General features: G+C 52.1%; 1 protein-coding gene across 1 annotated transcript in view; it reads right to left on the bottom strand.

Annotated features, from left to right (window-relative positions):
- SLC30A3 (solute carrier family 30 member 3) overlaps positions 1-21,987 on the bottom strand; it is a 92,288-nt gene that overhangs the window by 25,572 nt on the left and 44,729 nt on the right. Inside the window, exon 7 of the mRNA XM_083174842.1 lies at positions 4,474-4,608. Coding sequence (XP_083030968.1) covers positions 4,474-4,608 — 135 coding nt within the window. The remainder of the gene's footprint in view (positions 1-4,473; positions 4,609-21,987) is intronic.

Genomic DNA, 21,987 nt, shown 5'->3' with positions numbered 1-21,987 from the left:
CTCCCTGTGCTGATGTGGTGATCACAGTCCCTGGTTGCTCCCCGGTCACATAATTACAGTCCGTCACACTCACAGGGGACTTACAGTAGTGCCGCACCTCTGCATCTACTCCATGCGCTGATCTGGTGATCACAGTCCCTGGTTGCTCCCCGGTCACATAATTACAGTCCGTCACACTCGCAGGTGACTTACAGTAGTGCCGCACCTCTGCATCTACTCCCTGCACTGATGTGGTGATCACAGTCCCTGGTTGCTCCCTGGTCATATAATTACAGTCCGTCACACTCTCAGGGGACTTACAGTAGTGCCGCACCTCTGCATCTACTCCCTGCACTGATGTAGTGATCACAGTCCCTGGTTGCTCCCCGGTCATATATTTACAGTCCGTCACACTCGCAGGGGACTTACAGTAGTGCCGCACCTCTGCATCTACTCCCTGCGCTGATGTGGTGATCACAGTCCCTGGTTGCTCCCCGGTCACATAATTACAGTCCGTCACAGTCGCATGGGACTTACAGTAGTGCCGCACCTCTGCATCTACTCCCTGCGCTGATCTGGTGATCACAGTCCCTGAAGGCTGCCTGGTCATATAATTACAGTCCGTCACACTCGCAGGTGACTTACAGTAGTGCCGCACCTCTGCATCTACTCCCTGCACTGATGTGGTGATCACAGTCCCTGGTCTCTCCCTGGTCATATAATTACAGTCTGTCACACTCGCAGGTGACTAGCAGTAGTGCCGCACCTCTGCATCTACTCCCTGCACTGATGTGGTGATCACAGTCCCTGGTTGCTCCCTGGTCATATAATTACAGTCTGTCACACTCGCAGGGGACTTACAGTAGTGCCGCACCTCTGCATCTACTCCCTGCACTGATGTGGTGATCACAGTCCCTGGTTGCTCCCCGGTCACATAATTACAGTCCGTCACACTCGCAGGTGACTAGCAGTAGTGCCGCACCTCTGCATCTAGTCCCTGCGCTGATCTGGTGATCACAGTCCCTGGTTGCTCCCCGGTCACATAATTACAGTCCGTCACACTCGCAGGTGACTTACAGTAATGCCGCACCTCTGCATCTACTCCCTGCACTGATGTGGTGGTCACAGTCCCTGGTTGCTCCCTGGTCATATAATTACAGTCCGTCACACTCGCAGGTGACTTACAGTAGTGCCGCACCTCTGCATCTACTCCCTGCACTGATGTGGTGGTCACAGTCCCTGGTTGCTCCCTGGTCATATAATTACAGTCCATCACACTCGCAGGGGACTTACAGTAGTGCCGCACCTCTGCCTCTACTCCCTGCACTGATCTGGTGATCACAGTCCCTGGTTGCTCCCTGGTCATATAATTACAGTCCGTCACACTTGCAGGGGACTTACAGTAGTGCCGCACCTCTGCATCTACTCCCTGCGCTGATCTGGTGATCACAGTCCCTGGTTGCTCCCCGGTCACATAATTACAGTCCGTCACACTCGCAGGGGACTTACAGTAGTGCCGCACCTCTGCATCTACTCCCTGCGCTGATCTGGTGATCACAGTCCCTGGTTGCTCCCCGGTCATATAATTACAGTCTGTCACACTCGCAGGGGACTTACAGTAGTGCCGCACCTCTGCATCTACTCCCTGCACTGATCTGGTGATCACAGTCCCTGGTTGCTCCCCGGTCATATAATTACAGTCTGTCACACTCGCAGGGGACTTACAGTAGTGCCGCACCTCTGCATCTACTCCCTGTGCTGATCTGGTGATCACAGTCCCTGGTTGCCCCCCGGTCACATACCTGCTTTGTGACTTCAGCTCCTCATTGTCCAGATTGCTAAAAAGGAACAGTACTGGATACGGTACTTGTGTAGTTTCAGGGCGCCAGCTTACGCTACGTTTGAAGCTACTCTAATAGCGTAGCGCAAAACAACATACATATGCAGATTAGAAAATAATAATTATAAGTTGCTAAAAGAATATACTGTAGGGTCTAAGATATATTTGTATATACAAAGTTTGCCAATACAAAATATATAAAAGGTAGCACCAGGCCGGTTTCATCCACTGACTTCTTCAAAGGGTCATATACACCATGGGCCTAATTCCCACCGCAGGTCCACATCTGGTACCTAATAACGTCATGTTCTATTCCTATATAATACACAGTCCAGTTATGCCAGGGCTGGGCAACACCGGCCCTCCAGATGTTAGTGAACTACACATCCCAGCATGCCTTGCATCAGTTTCAGCATGGCCACATAGCAAAACTAATGCAAAGCATCCTGGGATGTGTAGTTCACTAACATCTGGAGGGCCGGTGTTGCCCAGCCCTGAGTTATGCCTGCTGCATACAGTAGTATGGGGTACACAGCTCAGATGTGACTACAGGCAGTGCGTTGTAATAGAGACCGCCCCGGTTATCTCCGACATTCTGCATTTCTCTACTGAAACACAGAAACAGGCGGGGGAATAATACACCACGGGACGCTGGCACAGCCACGCTAAATACGCCACAGGACGCTGGCACAGCCACGCTAAATACGCCACGGGACGCTGGCACGGCCACGCTAAATACGCCACGGGACGCTGGCACAGCCACGCTAAATACGCCACGGGACGCTGGCACAGCCACGCTAAATACGCCACGGGACACTGGCACGGCCACGCTGAATACGCCACGGGACGCTGGCACAGCCACGCTAAATACGCCACGGGACACTGACATGGCCACGCTAAATACACCACGGGACGCTGACATGGCCACGCTAAATACGCCACGGGATGCTGGCATGGCCACCCTAAATACGCCACGGGACGCTGGCACGGCCACGCTAAATACGCCACGGGACGCTGACACGGCCACGCTAAATACACCACGGGTCGCTGGCATGGCTACGCTAAATACACCACGGGACGCTGGCACAGCCACGCTAAATACGCCACGGGACGCTGGCCTGGGCACGCTAAATATGCCACGGGACGCTGGCATGGCCACGCTAAATACGCCACGGGACGCTGGCACGGCCACGCTAAATACGCCACGGGGCGCTGGCACAGCCACGCTAAATACGCCACTGGACGCTGGCACAGCCACGCTAAATACGCCACAGGACACTGACATGGCCACGCTAAATACACCACGGGACGCTGACATGGCCACGCTAAATACGCCACGGGACGCTGGCACAGCCACGCTAAATACGCCACGGGACGCTGGCACGGCCACGCTAAATACGCCACGGGACGCTGACACGGCCACGCTAAATACACCACGGGGTGCTGGCATGGCCACGCTAAATACACCACGGGGCGCTGGCACAGCCACGCTAAATACGCCACTGGACGCTGGCACAGCCACGCTAAATACGCCACAGGACACTGACATGGCCACGCTAAATACACCACGGGACGCTGACATGGCCACGCTAAATACGCCACGGGACGCTGGCGTGGCCACGCTAAATACGCCACGGGACGCTGGCACGGCCACGCTAAATACGCCACGGGACGCTGACACGGCCACGCTAAATACACCACGGGGTGCTGGCATGGCCACGCTAAATACACCACGGGACGCTGGCACGGCCACGCTAAATACACCACGGGACGCTGGCACGGGAACGCTAAATATGCCACGGGACGCTGGCACATGCACGCTAAATACACCATGGGGCACTGGCATGGCCACGTTCCACCACACTAAATACGCTACGGGACGCTGGCACGTCCACGCTACATACACCATGGGGCACTGGCATGGCCACGTTCCACCACACTAAATACACCACGGGACGCTGGCACGACCACACTAAATACGGGATGCTGGCATGGCCACGTTCCACCACACTAAATACGCCACGGGACGCTGGCACGTCCACGCGAAAAACACCATGGGGCACTGGCATGGCCACGTTCCACCACACTAAATACGCCACGGGACGCTGGCACGTCCACGCGAAATACACCATGGGGCACTGGCATGGCCACGTTCCACCACACTAAATACACCACGGGACGCTGGCACGACCACACTAAATGCACCACACTAAATACGGGATGCTGGCATGGCCACGTTCCACCACACTAAATACGCTACGAGACGCTGGCACGTCCACGCGAAATACACCATGGGGCACTGGCATGGCCACGTTCCACCACACTAAATACACCACGGGACGCTGGCACGACCATGCTAAATACACCACATACTAATAGCATACAGCACATGGGGTGGGGGAGGGGACAGTGTCACACCTATCCCTGAGGGTGGTTATACTGTAATATGTCACCGTCTGCTCCCCGTAGGTGGGGTCAGAGAGCACCGGGAGATATTCTTGTTGTAAGAGGATGAGGGCAGTAGTGACTCTAATCGGGCACCTCCCAACTGATTAATGCCCCCATAATAATATCATATGTAATCTCTGATGTGTAACCACATCCCCTCTCTCACCACCACCGCGGTCCCCTCATGGGGTGATGGTGCCACTTACCAATAGCTAGATGAACGGACACCACATTCTGGCTGAGCGTCAGAGCCCAAATCCGCAGACTGTGCACAGACCGGACCCCTTGTACCGCCATTAGGACCTCCATTACTGCACCGTGTGCGATGCTCCGCGGTGTACCTGATACCAGAGAGAGAGAGAGAGAGCATTAGCCCAGCAGTGCCTGATACCAGAGAGCATTAGCCCAGCAGTGCCTGATACCAGAGAGAGAGAGAGAGAGCATTAGCCCAGCAGTGCCTGATACCAGAGAGCATTAGCCCAGCAGTGCCTGATACCAGAGAGAGAGAGAGAGAGCATTAGCCCAGCAGTGCCTGATACCAGAGAGCATTAGCCCAGCAGTGCCTGATACCAGAGAGAGAGAGAGAGACCATTAGCCCAGCAGTGCCTGATACCAGAGAGCATTAGCCCAGCAGTACCTGATACCAGAGAGCATTAGCCCAGCAGTGCCTGATACCAGAGAGCATTAGCCCAGCAGTGCCTGATACCAGAGAGAGAGCATTAGCCCAGCAGTGCCTGATACCAGAGAGCATTAGCCCAGCAGTGCCTGATACCAGAGAGAGAGAGAGAGAGAGCATTAGCCCAGCAGTGCCTGATACCAGAGAGCATTAGCCCAGCAGTACCTGATACCAGAGAGCATTAGCCCAGCAGTACCTGATACCAGAGAGAGAGAGAGAGAGAGCATTAGCCCAGCAGTACCTGATACCAGAGAGCATTAGCCCAGCAGTGCCTGATACCAGAGAGAGAGAGAGAGAGAGAGAGAGAGCATTAGCCCAGCAGTACCTGATAGAGCATTAGCCCAGCAGTGCCTGATACCAGAGAGCATTAGCCCAGCAGTACCTGATACCAGAGAGCATTAGCCCAGCAGTGCCTGATACCAGAGAGCATTAGCCCAGCAGTGCCTGATACCAGAGAGCATTAGCCCAGCAGTGCCTGATACCAGAGAGCATTAGCCTAGCAGTACCTGATACCAGAGAGCATTAGCCCAGCAGTGCCTGATACCAGAGAGCATTAGCCCAGCAGTACCTGATACCAGAGAGCATTAGCCCAGCAGTGCCTGATACCAGAGAGCATTAGCCCAGCAGTGCCTGATACCAGAGAGCATTAGCCCAGCAGTGCCTGATACCAGAGAGCATTAGCCCAGCAGTACCTGATACCAGAAAGCATTAGCCCAGCAGTGCCTGATACCAGAGAGAGAGAGAGAGAGAGCATTAGCCCAGCAGTACCTGATAGAGCATTAGCCCAGCAGTGCCTGATACCAGAGAGCATTAGCCATACTTGCCTACTTTTGAAAACTAGTTTCAGGGAGATTATGGTTGGAAATAGAATTTTGCACAGTGCCCCATTGAGGGGACGTGTCATGCTCCACCCAAAGGGTGTGTCTAGTTCAATATATGGAGAGATTGTGAAAAGAGATTGTAAACGTGGCACTTAGAATCGTGGGTGTGTACTACTACATCTGAGAGGAATCTTTTAAAATGACTTATATCCAAATGTAGATGAGCCCCAAAGCAGTTAGTAAGAGCTATTATACTTGGTAAAGTGCTGGGAAATGGTGCTGATGATTCAATGTAAATGTATCTATCTCTCATTCTTTTTTTCCTCCAAAATGTAACAGTGTAATGTAGGCTAGGTGAAATGAGGGAGATTGCTAGACTAATGCGGGAGAGAGGGAGATTGCTGCTATTTCAGGGAGTCTCCTGCAGAATGCAGGAGGGTAGGCAGCTATGGCATTAGCCCAGCAGTACCTGATACCAGAGAGCATTAGCCCAGCAGTGCCTGATACCAGAGAGCATTAGCACAGCAGTACCTGATACCAGAGAGCATTAGCCCAGCAGTGCCTGATACCAGAGAGCATTAGCCTAGCAGTACCTGATACCAGAGAGCATTAGCCCAGCAGTGCCTGATACCAGAGAGCATTAGCCCAGCAGTACCTGATACCAGAGAGCATTAGCCCAGCAGTACCTGATACCAGAGAGCATTAGCCCAGCAGTGCCTGATACCAGAGAGCATTAGCCCAGCAGTGCCTGATACCAGAGAGCATTAGCCCAGCAGTACCTGATACCAGAGAGCATTAGCCCAGCAGTGCCTGATACCAGAGAGCATTAGCCCAGCAGTACCTGATACCAGAGAGCATTAGCCCAGCAGTGCCTGATACCAGAGAGCATTAGCCCAGTAGTGCCTGATACCAGAGAGCATTAGCCCAGCAGTGCCTGATACCAGAGAGCATTAGCCCAGCAGTGCCTGATACCAGAGAGCATTAGTCCAGCAGTGCCTGATACCAGAGAGCATTAGCCTAGCAGTGCCTGATACCAGAGAGCATTAGCCCAGCAGTGCCTGATACCAGAGAGCATTAGCCCAGCAGTGCCTGATACCAGAGAGCATTACCCCAGCAGTGCCTGATACCAGAGAGCATTAGCCCAGCAGTGCCTGATACCAGAGAGCATTAGCCCAGCAGTGCCTGATACCAGAGAGAGAGAGAGAGAGAGCATTAGCCCAGCAGTGCCTGATACCAGAGAGCATTAGCTCAGCAGTGCCTGATACCAGAGAGCATTAGCCCAGCAGTGCCTGATACCAGAGAGCATTAGCCCAGCAGTGCCTGATACCAGAGAGCATTAGCCCAGCAGTGCCTGATACCAGAGAGCATTAGCCCAGCAGTGCCTGATACCAGAGAGCATTAGCCCAGCAGTGCCTGATACCAGAGAGCATTAGCCCAGCAGTGCCTGATACCAGAGAGCATTAGCCCAGCAGTGCCTGATACCAGAGAGCATTAGCCCAGCAGTGCCTGATACCAGAGAGCATTAGCCCAGCAGTGCCTGATACCAGAGAGAGCAATAACTCACCAGAGAGCATTAGCCCAGCAGTGCCTGATACCAGAGAGCATTAGCCCAGCAGTGCCTGATACCAGAGAGAGAGAGCATTAGCCCAGCAGTGCCTGATACCAGAGAGCATTAGCCCAGCAGTGCCTGATACCAGAGAGCATTAGCCCAGCAGTGCCTGATACCAGAGAGCATTAGCCCAGCAGTGCCTGGTACCAGAGAGCATTAGCTCAGCAGTGCCTGATACCAGAGAGCATTAGCCCAGCAGTGCCTGATACCAGAGAGCATTAGCCCAGCAGTGCCTGATACCAGAGAGCATTAGCCCAGCAGTGCCTGATACCAGAGAGAGCAATAACTCACCAGAGAGCATTAGCCCAGCAGTACCTGATACCAGAGAGCATTAGCCCAGCAGTGCCTGATACCAGAGAGCATTAGCCCAGCAGTACCTGATACCAGAGAGCATTAGCCCAGCAGTGCCTGATACCAGAGAGCATTAGCCCAGCAGTGCCTGATACCAGAGAGCATTAGCCCAGCAGTGCCTGATACCAGAGAGCAATAACCCAGCAGTGCCTGATACCAGAGAGCAATAACCCAGCAGTGCCTGATACCAGAGAGAGCAATAACTCAGCAGTACCTGATACCAGAGAGCAATAACCCAGCAGTGCCTGGTACCAGAGAGCAATAACCCAGCAGTGCCTGATACCAGAGAGCAATAACCCAGCAGTGCCTGATACCAGAGAGCAATAACCCAGCAGTGCCTAATACCAGAGAGCAATAACCCAGCAGTGCCTGATAAAAGGGAGAGCATTAGCCCAGAGAGACGGAGAGCAGTTCTGTGATTTCTCCCTTTGTCAGTGGGCTCTCGGTAGTGGACCATCCACCCAGGTGGCACCATCAACTCCTCCTCCCTTTGGGTTCTCTTCGCGGGCTCCTTCCCAGGAACCACTTTACCCGGTGCTGGCGCCCTGGCCTCAGCGATCCGGCTTCTATGTATTAGCTGATGCGTGGGGTTACTTCTATGTATTAGCTGATGCGTGGCGTTACTTCTGTGAATTAGCTGATGCGTGGCGTTACTTCTGTGTATTAGCTGATGCGTGGCGTTACTTCTGTGTATTAGCTGATGCGTGGCGTTACTTCTGTGAATTAGCTGATGCGTGGCGTTACTTCTGGGTATTAGCTGATGCGTGGCGTTACTTCTGTGTATTAGCTGATGCGTGGCGTTACTTCTGTGAATTAGCTGATGCGTGGCGTTACTTCTGGGTATTAGCTGATGCGTGGCGTTACTTCTATGTATTAGCTGATGCGTGGCGTTACTTCTGTGAATTAGCTGATGCGTGGCGTTACTTCTGTGTATTAGCTGATGCGTGGCGTTACTTCTGTGTATTAGCTGATGCGTGGCGTTACTTCTGTGAATTAGCTGATGCGTGGCGTTACTTCTGTGAATTAGCTGATGCGTGGCGTTACTTCTGTGTATTAGCTGATGCGTGGTGTTACTTCTGTGTATTAGCTGATGCGTGGCGTTACTTCTGTGAATTAGCTGATGCGTGGCGTTACTTCTGTGTATTAGCTGATGCGTGGTGTTACTTCTGTGAATTAGCTGATGCGTGGCGTTACTTCTGTGTATTAGCTGATGTGTGGCGTTACTTCTGTGTATTAGCTGATGCGTGGCGTTACTTCTGTGAATTAGCTGATGCGTGGCGTTACTTCTGTGTATTAGCTGATGCGTGGCGTTACTTCTGTGTATTAGCTGATGCGTGGCGTTACTTCTGTGAATTAGCTGATGCGTGGCGTTACTTCTGTGAATTAGCTGATGCGTGGCGTTACTTCTATGTATTAGCTGATGCGTGGCGTTACTTCTGTGTATTAACTGATGCGTGGCATTACTTCTGTGAATTAGCTGATGCGTGGCGTTACTTCTATGTATTAGCTGATGCGTGGCGTTACTTCTGTGAATTAGCTGATGCGTGGCGTTACTTCTGTGTATTAGCTGATGCGTGGCGTTACTTCTGTGTATTAGCTGATGCGTGGCGTTACTTCTATGAATTAGCTGATGCGTGACGTTACTTCTGTGAATTAGCTGATGCGTGGCGTTACTTCTGTGTATTAGCTGATGCGTGGCGTTACTTCTGTGAATTAGCTGATGCGTGGCGTTACTTCTGTGAATTAGCTGATGCGTGGCGTTACTTCTGTGTATTAGCTGATGTGTGGCGTTACTTCTGTGAATTAGCTGATGCGTGGCGTTACTTCTGTGTATTAGCTGATGCGTGGCGTTACTTCTGTGTATTAGCTGATGCGTGGCGTTACTTCTGTGAATTAGCTGATGCGTGGCGTTACTTCTGTGAATTAGCTGATGCGTGGCGTTACTTCTGTGTATTAGCTGATGCGTGGCGTTACTTCTGTGAATTAGCTGATGCGTGGCGTTACTTCTGTGAATTAGCTGATGCGTGGCGTTACTTCTGTGTATTAGCTGATGCGTGGCGTTACTTCTGTGAATTAGCTGATGCGTGGCGTTACTTCTGTGAATTAGCTGATGCGTGGCGTTACTTCTGTGTATTAGCTGATGCGTCGCGTTACTTCTGTGAATTAGCTGATGCGTGGCGCTACTTCTGTGTATTAGCTGATGCGTGGCGTTACTTCTGTGTATTAGCTGATGCGTGGCGTTACTTCTGTGAATTAGCTGATGCGTGGCGTTACTTCTGTGTATTAGCTGATGCGTGGTGTTACTTCTGTGTATTAGCTGATGCGTGGCGTTACTTCTGCGAATTAGCTGATGCGTGGCGTTACTTCTGTGTATTAGCTGATGCGTGGCGTTACTTCTGTGTATTAGCTGATGCGTGGCGTTACTTCTGTGAATTAGCTGATGCGTGGCGTTACTTCTGTGTATTAGCTGATGCGTGGCGTTACTTCTGTGAATTAGCTGATGCGTGGCGTCACTTCTGTGAATTAGCTGATGCGTGGCGTTACTTCTGTGAATTAGCTGATGCGTGGCGTTACTTCTGTGTATTAGCTGATGCGTGGCGTTACTTCTGTGAATTAGCTGATGCGTGGCGTTACTTCTGTGAATTAGCTGATGCGTGGCGTTACTTCTGTGTATTAGCTGATGCGTGGCGTTACTTCTGTGAATTAGCTGATGCGTGGCGTTACTTCTGTGTATTAGCTGATGCGTGGCGTTACTTCTGTGTATTAGCTGATGCGTGGCGTTACTTCTGTGAATTAGCTGATGCGTGGCGTTACTTCTGTGTATTAGCTGATGCGTGGCGTTACTTCTGTGTATTAGCTGATGCGTGGCGTTACTTCTGTGAATTAGCTGATGCGTGGCGTTACTTCTGTGTATTAGCTGATGCGTGGTGTTACTTCTGTGAATTAGCTGATGCGTGGCGTTACTTCTGTGAATTAGCTGATGCGTGACGTTACTTCTGTGAATTAGCTGATGCGTGGCGTTACTTCTGTGAATTAGCTGATGCGTGGCGTTACTTCTGTGAATTAGCTGATGCGTGGCGTTACTTCTGTGTATTAGCTGATGCGTGGCGTTACTTCTGTGAATTAGCTGATGCGTGGCGTTACTTCTGTGAATTAGCTGATGCGTGGCGTTACTTCTGTGTATTAGCTGATGCGTGGCGTTACTTCTGTGTATTAGCTGATGCGTGGCGTTACTTCTGTGTATTAGCTTATGCGTGGCGTTACTTCTGTGTATTAGCTGATGCGTGTTGTTACTTCTGTGTATTAGCTGATGCGTGGCGTTACTTCTGTGTATTAGCTGATGCGTGGCGTTACTTCTGTGTATTATCCCTCCTCCTAACCTCTTTTGATCCTCCTATCCTGCCTCCGTTCCCCTCCGTTCCTACTTATCCTATTGTATTTCGTTCGTCCACCCACCTATTTTTAGTATGTTAACTCTTATGAGCAGGGCCCTCCTTCCTCACGTACTCACCCTACCTCATTACCTCACCTGTCCTGTTCTTCCCTTCCTCTACTTCATCTTCAGTCTCCTTGACAATTTTGACACCTACTTCTGAACTGATGCTGATTTTAGTTCGACCAGCTATACCCCTATTTATACTGTATCTTTCAACACACCCTGTACGTTACCTTGTAATTTGTTTTTTTGTTTGCTATGTACGGCGCTGCGGACACTTTGCGGCGCCTTATAAATAAACTTACTACTACTACTACTACTATTAGCTGATGCGTGGCGTTACTTCTGTGTATTAGCTGATGCGTGGTGTTACTTCTGTGTATTAGCTGATGCGTGGCGTTACTTCTATGTATTAGCTGATGCGTGGCGTTACATCTATGTATTAGCTGATGCGTGGCGTTACTTCTGTGAATTAGCTGATGCGTGGTGTTACTTCTGTGTATTAGCTGATGCGTGGCGTTTCTTCTGTGTATTAGCTGATGCGTGGCGTTACTTCTGTGAATTAGCTGATGCGTGGCGTTACTTCTGTGAATTAGCTGATGCGTGGCGTTACTTCTATGTATTAGCTGATGCGTGGCGTTACTTCTGTGAATTAGCTGATGCGTGGCGTTACTTCTGTGTATTAGCTGATGCGTGGCGTTACTTCTGTGAATTAGCTGATGCGTGGCGTTACTTCTGTGAATTAGCTGATGCGTGGCGTTACTTCTGTGTATTAGCTGATGCGTGGCGTTACTTCTGTGAATTAGCTGATGCGTGGCCTTACTTCTGTGAATTAGCTGATGCGTGGCGTTACTTCTGTGTATTAGCTGATGCGTGGCATTACTTCTGTGTATTAGCTGATGCGTGGCGTTACTTCTGTGAATTAGCTGATGCGTGGCGTTACTTCTGGGTATTAGCTGATGCGTGGCGTTACTTCTGTGTATAAGCTGATGCGTGGCGTTACTTCTGTGAATTAGCTGATGCGTGGCGTTACTTCTGGGTATAAGCTGATGCGTGGCGTTACTTCTCTGTATTAGCTGATGCGTGGCGTTACTTCTGTGAATTAGCTGATGCGTGGCGTTACTTCTGTGTATTAGCTGATGCGTGGCGTTACTTCTGTGTATTAGCTGATGCGTGGCGTTACTTCTGTGAATTAGCTGATGCGTGGCGTTACTTCTGTGAATTAGCTGATGCGTGGCGTTACTTCTGTGTATTAGCTGATGCGTGGTGTTACTTCTGTGTATTAGCTGATGCGTGGCGTTACTTCTGTGAATTAGCTGATGCGTGGCGTTACTTCTGTGTATTAGCTGATGCGTGGCGTTACTTCTGTGAATTAGCTGATGCGTGGCGTTACTTCTGTGTATTAGCTGATGCGTGGCGTTACTTCTGTGAATTAGCTGATGCGTGGCGTTACTTCTGTGTATTAGCTGATGCGTGGCGTTACTTCTGTGAATTAGCTGATGCGTGGCGTTACTTCTGTGAATTAGCTGATGCGTGGCGTTACTTCTATGTATTAGCTGATGCGTGGCGTTACTTCTGTGTATTAACTGATGCGTGGCGTTACTTCTGTGAATTAGCTGATGCGTGGCGTTACTTCTGTGTATTAGCTGATGCGTGGCGTTACTTCTGTGAATTAGCTGATGCGTGGCGTTACTTCTGTGTATTAGCTGATGCGTGGCGTTACTTCTGTGTATTAGCTGATGCGTGGCGTTACTTCTGTGTATTAGCTGATGCGTGGCGTTACTTCTGTGTATTAGCTGATGCGTGGCGTTACTTCTGTGAATTAGCTGATGCGTGGCGTTACTTCTGTGTATTAGCTGATGCGTGGCGTTACTTCTGTGAATTAGCTGATGCGTGGCTTTACTTCTGTGTATTAGCTGATGCGTGGCGTTACTTCTGTGAATTAGCTGATGCGTGGCGTTACTTCTGTGAATTAGCTGATGCGTGGCGTTACTTCTGTGTATTAGCTGATGTGTGGCGTTACTTCTGTGAATTAGCTGATGCGTGGCGTTACTTCTGTGTATTAGCTGATGCGTGGCGTTACTTCTGTGAATTAGCTGATGCGTGGCGTTACTTCTGTGTATTAGCTGATGCGTGGCGTTACTTCTGTGAATTAGCTGATGCGTGGCGTTACTTCTGTGAATTAGCTGATGCGTGGCGTTACTTCTGTGTATTAGCTGATGCGTGGCGTTACTTCTGTGTATTAGCTGATGCGTGGCGTTACTTCTGTGTATTAGCTGATGCGTGGCGTTACTTCTGTGAATTAGCTGATGCGTGGCGTTACTTCTGTGTATTAGCTGATGCGTGGCGTTACTTCTGTGAATTAGCTGATGCGTGGCGTTACTTCTGTGTATTAGCTGATGCGTGGCGTTACTTCTGTGAATTAGCTGATGCGTGGTGTTACTTCTGTGAATTAGCTGATGCGTGGCGTTACTTCTATGTATTAGCTGATGCGTGGCGTTACTTCTGTGTATTAACTGATGCGTGGCGTTACTTCTGTGAATTAGCTGATGCGTGGCGTTACTTCTGTGTATTAGCTGATGCGTGGCGTTACTTCTGTGAATTAGCTGATGCGTGGCGTTACTTCTGTGTATTAGCTGATGCGTGGCGTTACTTCTGTGTATTAGCTGATGCGTGGCGTTACTTCTGTGTATTAGCTGATGCGTGGCGTTACTTCTGTGTATTAGCTGATGCGTGGCGTTACTTCTGTGAATTAGCTGATGCGTGGCGTTACTTCTGTGTATTAGCTGATGCGTGGCGTTACTTCTGTGAATTAGCTGATGCGTGGCTTTACTTCTGTGTATTAGCTGATGCGTGGCGTTACTTCTGTGAATTAGCTGATGCGTGGCGTTACTTCTGTGAATTAGCTGATGCGTGGCGTTACTTCTGTGTATTAGCTGATGTGTGGCGTTACTTCTGTGAATTAGCTGATGCGTGGCGTTACTTCTGTGTATTAGCTGATGCGTGGCGTTACTTCTGTGAATTAGCTGATGCGTGGCGTTACTTCTGTGAATTAGCTGATGCGTGGCGTTACTTCTGTGTATTAGCTGATGCGTGGCATTACTTCTGTGTATTAGCTGATGCGTGGCGTTACTTCTGTGTATTAGCTGATGCGTGGCGTTACTTCTGTGTATTAGCTGATGCGTGGCGTTACTTCTGTGAATTAGCTGATGCGTGGCGTTACTTCTGTGTATTAGCTGATGCGTGGCGTTACTTCTGTGTATTAGCTGATGCGTGGTGTTACTTCTGTGAATTAGCCGATGCGTGGCATTACTTCTGTGTATTAGCTGATGCGTGGTGTTACTTCTGTGAATTAGCTGATGCGTGGCGTTACTTCTGTGAATTAGCTGATGCGTGACGTTACTTCTGTGTATTAGCTGATGCGTGTCGTTACTTCTGTGTATTAGCTGATGCGTGGCGTTACTTCTGTGAATTAGCTGATGCGTGGTGTTACTTCTGTGACACAATCCTTCCACACCACAGTATGTAGCAGGTTTCCTGCAGCAGCCTACAGCACATTCATCGGTTAGGTCCCATTCCTCAGCCCGCCGGCTCCATGACGATTCCTCACTGCTCGGGGTGACTTCGGGCACCTTTGGCCTCTGTTTAGATGTTTCTGTCCTTTTCCTGGACCCATTCTCCCCAGGCTACATCTAAGAATACGCAGAAGCCCAAATGTTTCTTGGGGTGCGAGCCTGTATAGCTGAGGGAAGGTCTACCATCATCACACCTGTGTACGGGAGTGTTCTTGGGGTGCGAGCCTGTATAGCTGAGGGAAGGTCTACCATCATCACACCTGTGTACGGGAGTGTTCTTGGGGTGCGAGCCTGTATAGCTGAGGGAAGGTCTACCATCATCACACCTGTGTACGGGAGTGTTCTTGGGGTGCGAGCCTGTACAGCTGAGGGAAGGTCTACCATCATCACACCTGTGTACGGGAGTGTTCTTGGGGTGCGAGCCTGTATAGCTGAGGGGAGGTCTACCATCATCACACCTGTGTATGGAAGTGTTCCAGGACCTTCTCAGCGTTCCCTGACTGATGCCGCGCTATGGAAGCCGCCGAGGCCTTGGAGTATAACAGTCCTGTACGCAGAGCAGCTTAGGCGGCATCCCCGATGTTGGCCAGGATAGACCCCTGTCCCGCGGTGGGAATGGACATGAAGCTGTTTTCAAGGACGTCTACCCACTTTTATAATGACTTTACCCATGGCAGGTCTGGCTGTGGCCCCTGAAAGTGAGTATAAAGATTTTAGACACACGTCCAATTGCCTATTTGTGGAACCTTGTGGGAGGGCACCCTGGGGATCCACCGCAGGTCAGCAGGCCCGGCGACAGGGGGGGTCTAGGGGGACAGCTGTGAAGGGCCCCGACAATTCTGAGGGCCCACAGAAGCAGAGCTTGACTGTGGGCTGTGGCAGCAGTGATGTACGCCATCTGTGCCCCGCTGCAGCCATCTGCCTGTGCCCCGCCGCAGCCGCCCATCCGTCTGCCTGTGTCCCCGACTCCCTCTGCTGCACTCAGCCGCCTACAGGCTGTGTGCTACTGTGGTGTGCCATGGTCTGTACTGCGGGTGCACCCTGGCCGCTTGGTCGGCTGTCTGTACTACAGCCCGGCGGCGAAGCACAGCCTGTAAGCCGCCGAGCGAGGCAGGGGGACCACGTAGAACAGGACTGTGCAGTAGGTGTGTGTGCCCAGCAGATGTGGTGGTGGTGCCTAGCTCTCCCACCACTGTCACTAAGTCACTACTGCAGCTGCCCACAGCCCCGTTGTTGGTGAGTTCCTATTGCACCCTCCCACACGTGTGTTCCGCAGCCACACACTATTATATTGCTGTATATGTGTGTTTGTCAATATGTATATTATAGTGCTAGGAGGTAGCTGATATATATATATATATATCTCAAGGGGAATGACAGATTTATATTTAACATTATATATACATGTAGTGTTTTCTTTTATCCTGTACTTTGGATTAGAGGATGGGGGGTATGGGTACCAGGACAAGACCCCCGGACCGCCGGACATCAAACTCTGCATTTTGGAGCTTGTAGCCCCCTCCTGGACGGGACACCCCCTGGACCGGACACTACAAGCTCCGGACTACAGATTTTGATGTCCGGTCCGGGTCCGGTATTTACATAGTCCCGAGTATGGGTCCAGGAGAAAGGGGGCCCAAAATAGCAGTGTAACGGGCCCCAAGATTTCTGTTGCCAGCCCTGCAGGTCAGACAGGGGTAACGGGAGCTCAGCCTTGCAGTAGGAGTTACCACGGCTCATTCCTGGCCTCAGAGATCTGATCAGACTGGGGAACGCCACCACCACCACCTGCTGTTTGCACAGAGGAGCTTTAGATTTTGGGGCTGGTGCAGAGTTTCTCAGCTGAAGAGAGAACCAGACCATAGAGTGTGCATCAGACACCTCAGAATGTGAGGAAGGCGCAGCGCCACCTGGCCTTGCATTGTGCCATGTAACGCAGCTGAGGGCACAGCCAGACTCTGTCAGACATGGAAGGAAGGATGGCCGGGCTGCTATGAACTTGTAGGGCTGTAGTGTCTGTGGGGGACCCATAGGGGGAGCTACAGGTGGCTGTAATGTCTATGGTGGACCCATAGGGGGAGCCACAGGTGGCTGTAGTGTCTGTGGGGGACCCATAGGGGGAGCCACAGGTGGCTGTAATGTCTATGGTGGACCCATAGGGGGAGCCACAGGTGGCTGTAGTGTCTGTGGGGGACCCATAGGGGGAGCTACAGGTGGCTGTAATGTCTATGGTGGACCCATAGGGGGAGCCACAGGTGGCTGTAGTGTCTGTGGGGGACCCATAGGGGGAGCCACAGGTGGCTGTAATGTCTATGGTGGACCCATAGGGGGAGCCACAGGTGGCTGTAGTGTCTGTGGGGGACCCATAGGGGGAGCCACAGGTGGCTGTAATGTCTATGGTGGACCCATAGGGGGAGCCACAGGTGGCTGTAGTGTCTGTGGGGGACCCATAGGGGGAGCCACAGGTGGCTATAATGTCTGTGATAGACCCATAGCGGGAGGCACAGGTGGCTGTAATGTCTATGGTGGACCCATAGGGGGAGCCACAGGTGGCTGTAGTGTCTGTGGGGGACCCATAGGGGGAGACACAGGTGGCTGTAGTGTCTGTGGGGGACCCATAGGGGAGTCACAGGTGGCTGTAGTGTCTGTGGGGGACCCATAGGGGGAGCTACAGGTGGCTGTAATGTCTATGGTGGACCCATAGGGGGAGCCACAGGTGGCTGTAGTGTCTGTGGGGGACCCATAGGGGGAGCCACAGGTGGCTGTAATGTCTATGGTGGACCCATAGGGGGAGCCACAGGTGGCTATAATGTCTGTGATAGACCCATAGCGGGAGGCACAGGTAGCTGTAATGTCTATGGTGGACCCATAGGGGAGTCACAGGTGGCTGTAGTGTCTGTGGGGGACCCATAGGGGGAGCTACAGGTGGCTGTAGTGTCTGTGGGGGACCTATAGGGGGAGCCACAGGTGGCTGTAGTGTCTGTGGGGGACCTATAGGGGGAGCCACAGGTGGCTGTAGTGTCTGTGGGGGACCCATAGGGGGAGCTACAGGTGGCTGTAGTGTCTGTGGGGGACCCATAGGGGGAGCCACAGGTGGCTGTAGTGTCTGTGGGGGACCCATAGGGGGAGCTACAGGTGGCTATAATGTCTGTGGGGGACCCATAGGGGGAGCTACAGGTGTCTGTAGTGTCTGTGGGGGACCCATAGGGGGAGCTACAGGTGGCTGTAGTGTCTGTGGGGGACCCATAGGGGGAGGCACAGGTGGCTGTAATGTCTGTGATAGACCCATAGGGGGAGCCACAGGTGGCTGTAGTGTCTATGGTGGACCCATAGGGGGAGCCACAGGTGGCTGTAATGTCTATGGTGGACCCATAGGGGAGCTACAGGTGACTGTAGTGTCTGTGCGGGACCCATAGGGGGAGGCACAGGTGGCTGTAATGTCTGTGGTGGACCCATAGGGGAGCTACAGGTGACTGTAGTGTCTGTGGGGGACCCATAGGGGGAGCTACAGGTGGCTGTAGTGTCTGTGATAGACCCATAGGGGGAGGCACAGGTAGCTGTAATGTCTGTGGGGGACCCATAGGGGGAGCTACAGGTGGCTGTAGTGTCTGTGGGGGACCCATAGGGGGAGCCACAGGTGGCTGTAGTGTCTGTGATAGACCCATAGGGGGAGGCACAGGTAGCTGTAATGTCTGTGGGGGACCCATAGGGGGAGCTACAGGTGTCTGTAGTGTCTGTGGGGGACCCATAGGGGAGCCACAGGTGGCTGTAGTGTCTGTGATAGACCCATAGGGGGAGGCACAGGTAGCTGTAATGTCTGTGGGGGACCCATAGGGGAGCCACAGGTGGCTGTAGTGTCTGTGGGGGACCCATAGGGGGAGCCACAGGTGGCTGTAATGTCTGTGGGGGACCCATAGGGGGAGCCACAGGTGGCTGTAATGTCTGTGGGGGACCCATAGGGGAGCCACAGGTGGCTGTAGTGTCTGTGGGGGACCCATAGGGGAGTCACAGGTGGCTGTAATGTCTATGGTGGACCCATAGGGGGAGCCACAGGTGGCTGTAATGTCTGTGATAGACCCATAGGGGGAGCCACAGGTGGCTGTAATGTCTGTGGGGGACCCATAGGGGGAGCCACAGGTGGCTGTAGTGTCTGTGGGGGACCCATAGGGGGAGGCACAGGTGGCTGTAATGTCTGTGGGGGACCCATAGGGGGAGCCACAGGTGGCTGTAGTGTCTGTGGGGGACCCATAGCGGGAGGCACAGGTAGCTGTAATGTCTATGGTGGACCCATAGGGGGAGCCACAGGTGGCTGTAGTGTCTGTGATAGACCCATAGGGGGAGGCACAGGTAGCTGTAATGTCTATGGTGGACCCATAGGGGGAGCCACAGGTGGCTGTAATGTCTGTGGTGGACCCATAGGGGAGCCACAGGTGGCTGTAGTGTCTGTGGGGGACCCATAGGGGGAGGCACAGGTAGCTGTAATGTCTATGGTGGACCCTTAGGGGGAGGCACAGGTGGCTGTAATGTCTATGGTGGACCCATAGGGGGAGCCACAGGTGGCTGTAGTGTCTGTGGGGGAACCATAGGGGGAGCCACAGGTGGCTGTAATGTCTGTGATAGACCCATAGGGGGAGGCACAGGTAGCTGTAATGTCTATGGTGGACCCATAGGGGGAGCCACAGGTGGCTGTAATGTCTGTGGGGGACCCATAGGGGGAGGCACAGGTGGCTGTAATGTCTGTGGTGGACCCATAGGGGAGCCACAGGTGGCTGTAGTGTCTGTGGGGGACCCATAGGGGGAGCCACAGGTGGCTGTAATGTCTATGGTGGACCTATAGGGGGAGCCATAGGTGGCTGTAGTGTCTGTGGGGGACCCATAGGGGGAGCCACAGGTGGCTATAATGTCTGTGATAGACCCATAGGGGGGGCCACAGGTGGCTGTAATATCTGTGGGGGACCCATAGGGGGAGCCAGAGGTGGCTGTAATGTCTGTGGTGGACCCATAGGGGAGCCACAGGTGGCTGTAGTGTCTGTGGGGGACCCATAGGGGGAGCCACAGGTGGCTGTAATGTCTATGGTGGACCTATAGGGGGAGCCACAGGTGGCTGTAGTGTCTGTGGGGGACCCATAGGGGGAGCCACAGGTGGCTGTAATGTCTGTGATAGACCCATAGGGGGGAGCCACAGGTGGCTGTAATGTCTGTGATAGACCCATAGGGGGAGCCACAGGTGGCTGTAATGTCTGTGATAGACCCATAGGGGGAGCCACAGGTGGCTGTAATGTCTGTGGTGGACCCATAGGGGGGGGCCACAGGTGGCTGTAATGTCTGTGATAGACCCATAGGGGGGCCACAGGTGGCTGTAATATCTTTGGGGCAAGCACTGACCTTCCCTCACTGTCAGCCACCACCGGTTCTCCTGGTCCCCAGCGCCAGTATACATTGGGGGAAATTTACTAAGCAAAGTACGGTGTGAATGTGAAATAATGTTAGTATTTTGTATTTTACGACCGTAACAGTCAGTTGTATTGGTATTTTTACAATAATACAAATTAATACGCCATCGAAACAATACGCCTTGAATTTGACATTACTCCAAAAATAATTTTGACATTTAGGGGGAGATTTACCAAAATGGATTCGTAGAAAAAAGGTGTATTCGTAGGCAGAAATACACCTTTTTTTTACGAATTTGTATTTTTGGGATTTACAATCCCAAAAATACAACAATTCGTAGTCCTAAAGATGGAACATTCGTATTTGTATTTACAAATACGAATGTCCTACACCATCGATAGGATACGACAGAAATCACCATTCAAAAGAATGGTGGTTCCTGATGTACTAAGCAGCCGTACTGATAATACGGCTGCTAAGTGGTGTGAAACACTCACGCAAATACGACAGGAAAATAGAACACCATTTTCCTGTTCTATTTGCGTTTTAGCCTGCACGGATCAGTCAGATCCGTGCAGGCTTCAGTGTAAAAAAATAGAAAAATTAAATAAATAAAAAAAAAAAAACGGCGTGGGGTCCCCCCCACAGCCGAAACCAGCACCAGGCTGACGGAGCCGGGGCCGGTAATTAAAAATCAGGGAACCCGACAAATAGGGGATCCCCGATTTTTAACAACCAGCCCCAGGCTCCAGGTCCGGGGCTGGTTCCCAAAATACGGGGGACAAAATGACTAGGGGTCCCCCGTATTTTAAGAACCAGCCCCAGGCACAACCAGCCAGCAGGGTAATGTCACAGCCGGGGGACACTTATAATATAAGGTCCCGCGGCCAAAACATTAACCCTACAGACCAGTCAGCCTGGCCAGGGGCCCTGGGGGAGTGGGGACCCCCCCAATGAAGGGGTCCCCCCCCTCCAGGACTTACCTGATCAGGCTGAAGCCTGGTGCTGTCCTCGAAGCCCCTGGGCGGTGGGCATCGAGCTGATAGTGGTGTAAAAAATAGATTAAACTATTGTTTTTTACTGTGGCACTACAAGTGCCAGCAAGCCTCCCCAGCAAGCTGGGACTTGGAGAACCACAAGTCCCAGCCTGCTGGGCATTAAAGGGCCCGCTGGCACTTGTAGTTCCACAGTTAAAAAAATAGTGCACAAAACACACTGACACACTTTTAAAATAAAACTTTAATACATCCATTACACACATACTAATACTTACCTATCTTCTTCCCGTAGGTAGCCCTGGTCCTGATGTCCTCCGGTCCTGTGTCGGCGTTCCTCTTCATGTCGACGTCCTTCTTGAAGTCGACGTCCCTGTCGGCGATGGCGTCCGGTGTCCGGGTCCGATGAAATCCATTTGGGAAGCTGTGGAAGGAAACCATACTCACCTGTCCCAGCGCGACGTAGTCCAGGTAAGTGTCTTGGCAAAAAAACAAACCGAACACCCCGAATCCAGCCGGACAGAGAGCCGCACGGTGTTTACATCGTGCGGCTCCGCCTCCCAAATGCCGCTATTGGCCGCCTTGCGGCCTAGCGGCCAATCAGGAGCCGCTAGGCCGCAAGGCGGCCAATAGCGGCATTCGGGAGGCGGAGCCGCACGATGTAAACAAACACTGTACGTCTCCGTGTCCGGCTGGTTTCAGGGTGTTCGGTTTTTTTTTTTGCCAAGACACTTACCTGGACTACGTCGCGCTGGGACAGGTGAGTATGGTTTCCTTCCACAGCTTCCCAAATGGATTTCGTCGGACCCGGACACCGGACGCCATCGCCGACAGGGACGTCGACTTCAAGAAGGACGTCGACA

This window comes from Crinia signifera, chromosome 3 (genome assembly GCF_055691185.1).
Source record: "Crinia signifera chromosome 3, ASM5569118v1, whole genome shotgun sequence".
In the NCBI taxonomy this organism is placed as follows: Eukaryota; Metazoa; Chordata; class Amphibia; order Anura; family Myobatrachidae; genus Crinia; species Crinia signifera.
This window is presented reverse-complemented; position numbering and strand designations above follow the sequence as displayed.